At 37.3% G+C, this 933-nt stretch overlaps 1 protein-coding gene across 1 annotated transcript in view; it reads left to right on the top strand.

Moving 5' to 3' along the window:
* The window catches only part of LOC106871202 (uncharacterized), a 44,745-nt gene that overhangs the window by 2,152 nt on the left and 41,660 nt on the right, over positions 1–933 (top strand). Inside the window, exon 2 of the mRNA XM_052975962.1 lies at positions 430–496. Coding sequence (XP_052831922.1) covers positions 449–496 — 48 coding nt within the window. The 5' untranslated portion in view covers positions 430–448. The remainder of the gene's footprint in view (positions 1–429; positions 497–933) is intronic.

The following is a 933-nucleotide window of genomic DNA, read 5'->3' as shown; positions in this document are numbered from 1 at the left end:
CTAATAAAAGATCTCCCTAAAAGGGTAGAAATTTTACGCATACATAAATACATATATGTGTGTGTGTATGTATACGTAGTGTGTGCGTGTGTGTGTGTGTGTGTGTCTACATACACATACATATTTCTTCTATATGCATACATATGTATATATATATATATATATATATATATATTATGATTGACCGTTGACTGAACACTATTCAATTTTTTTTCTCCGTGTTTTTCTCCTTGTCTCCGTATTCTTTCTGTTGAAGAGCGTAGCTCGAAACGTCAAAGACTTTCCGTATTCCCGAGCGTCATACTAATATATACTTTTGTTATTTACACCACCTGTTCGTCTGTTGTTATTATTTGTATATTCTCCCATATATATATATATATGTATGTATATATATGTATGTATATATATATATCTTCTATTTTCCAGTTGTTCTTCCTACGTTGGCATGATCGGAGGTGCTCAATACGTTTCTCTCGCTCCTGGATGCCGCATCGTAAGTTCTTATTCCGTTTCGCCTTTTTTTCATGTCTTGACAGAACTGTTAACAACGTCGGACCAAATACTCAGCGACATTTCGTCCCGTCTTTGCATTCTGAGTTCAAAATACAGCCGAGGTCGACTTTGCCTTCCATCCTTTCGGGGTCGATAAATTAAGTACCAGTTGCGTACTGGGGTCGATATAATCGACTAGCCTCTCCCCAAAAAAAGTTTAAGGCCTTGTGCCTAGAGTGCAAAAGAATATAGTTGGATTTTTTAAAACATCGAATGGCTATTTTTATTTCAGTCATTTGACTGCGGCCATGCTGGATCACCGCCTTAAGGGGCTTTAGAGGAACAAATCGACCCCAGGACATATTCTTTATAAGCCTGGTATTTATTCTATCGGTCTCTTTTGCCGAACCATTAAATTACGGGGACATAAACACACCA

This window comes from Octopus bimaculoides, chromosome 23 (genome assembly GCF_001194135.2).
Source record: "Octopus bimaculoides isolate UCB-OBI-ISO-001 chromosome 23, ASM119413v2, whole genome shotgun sequence".
Lineage (NCBI taxonomy): Eukaryota > Metazoa > Mollusca > Cephalopoda > Octopoda > Octopodidae > Octopus > Octopus bimaculoides.
This window is presented reverse-complemented; position numbering and strand designations above follow the sequence as displayed.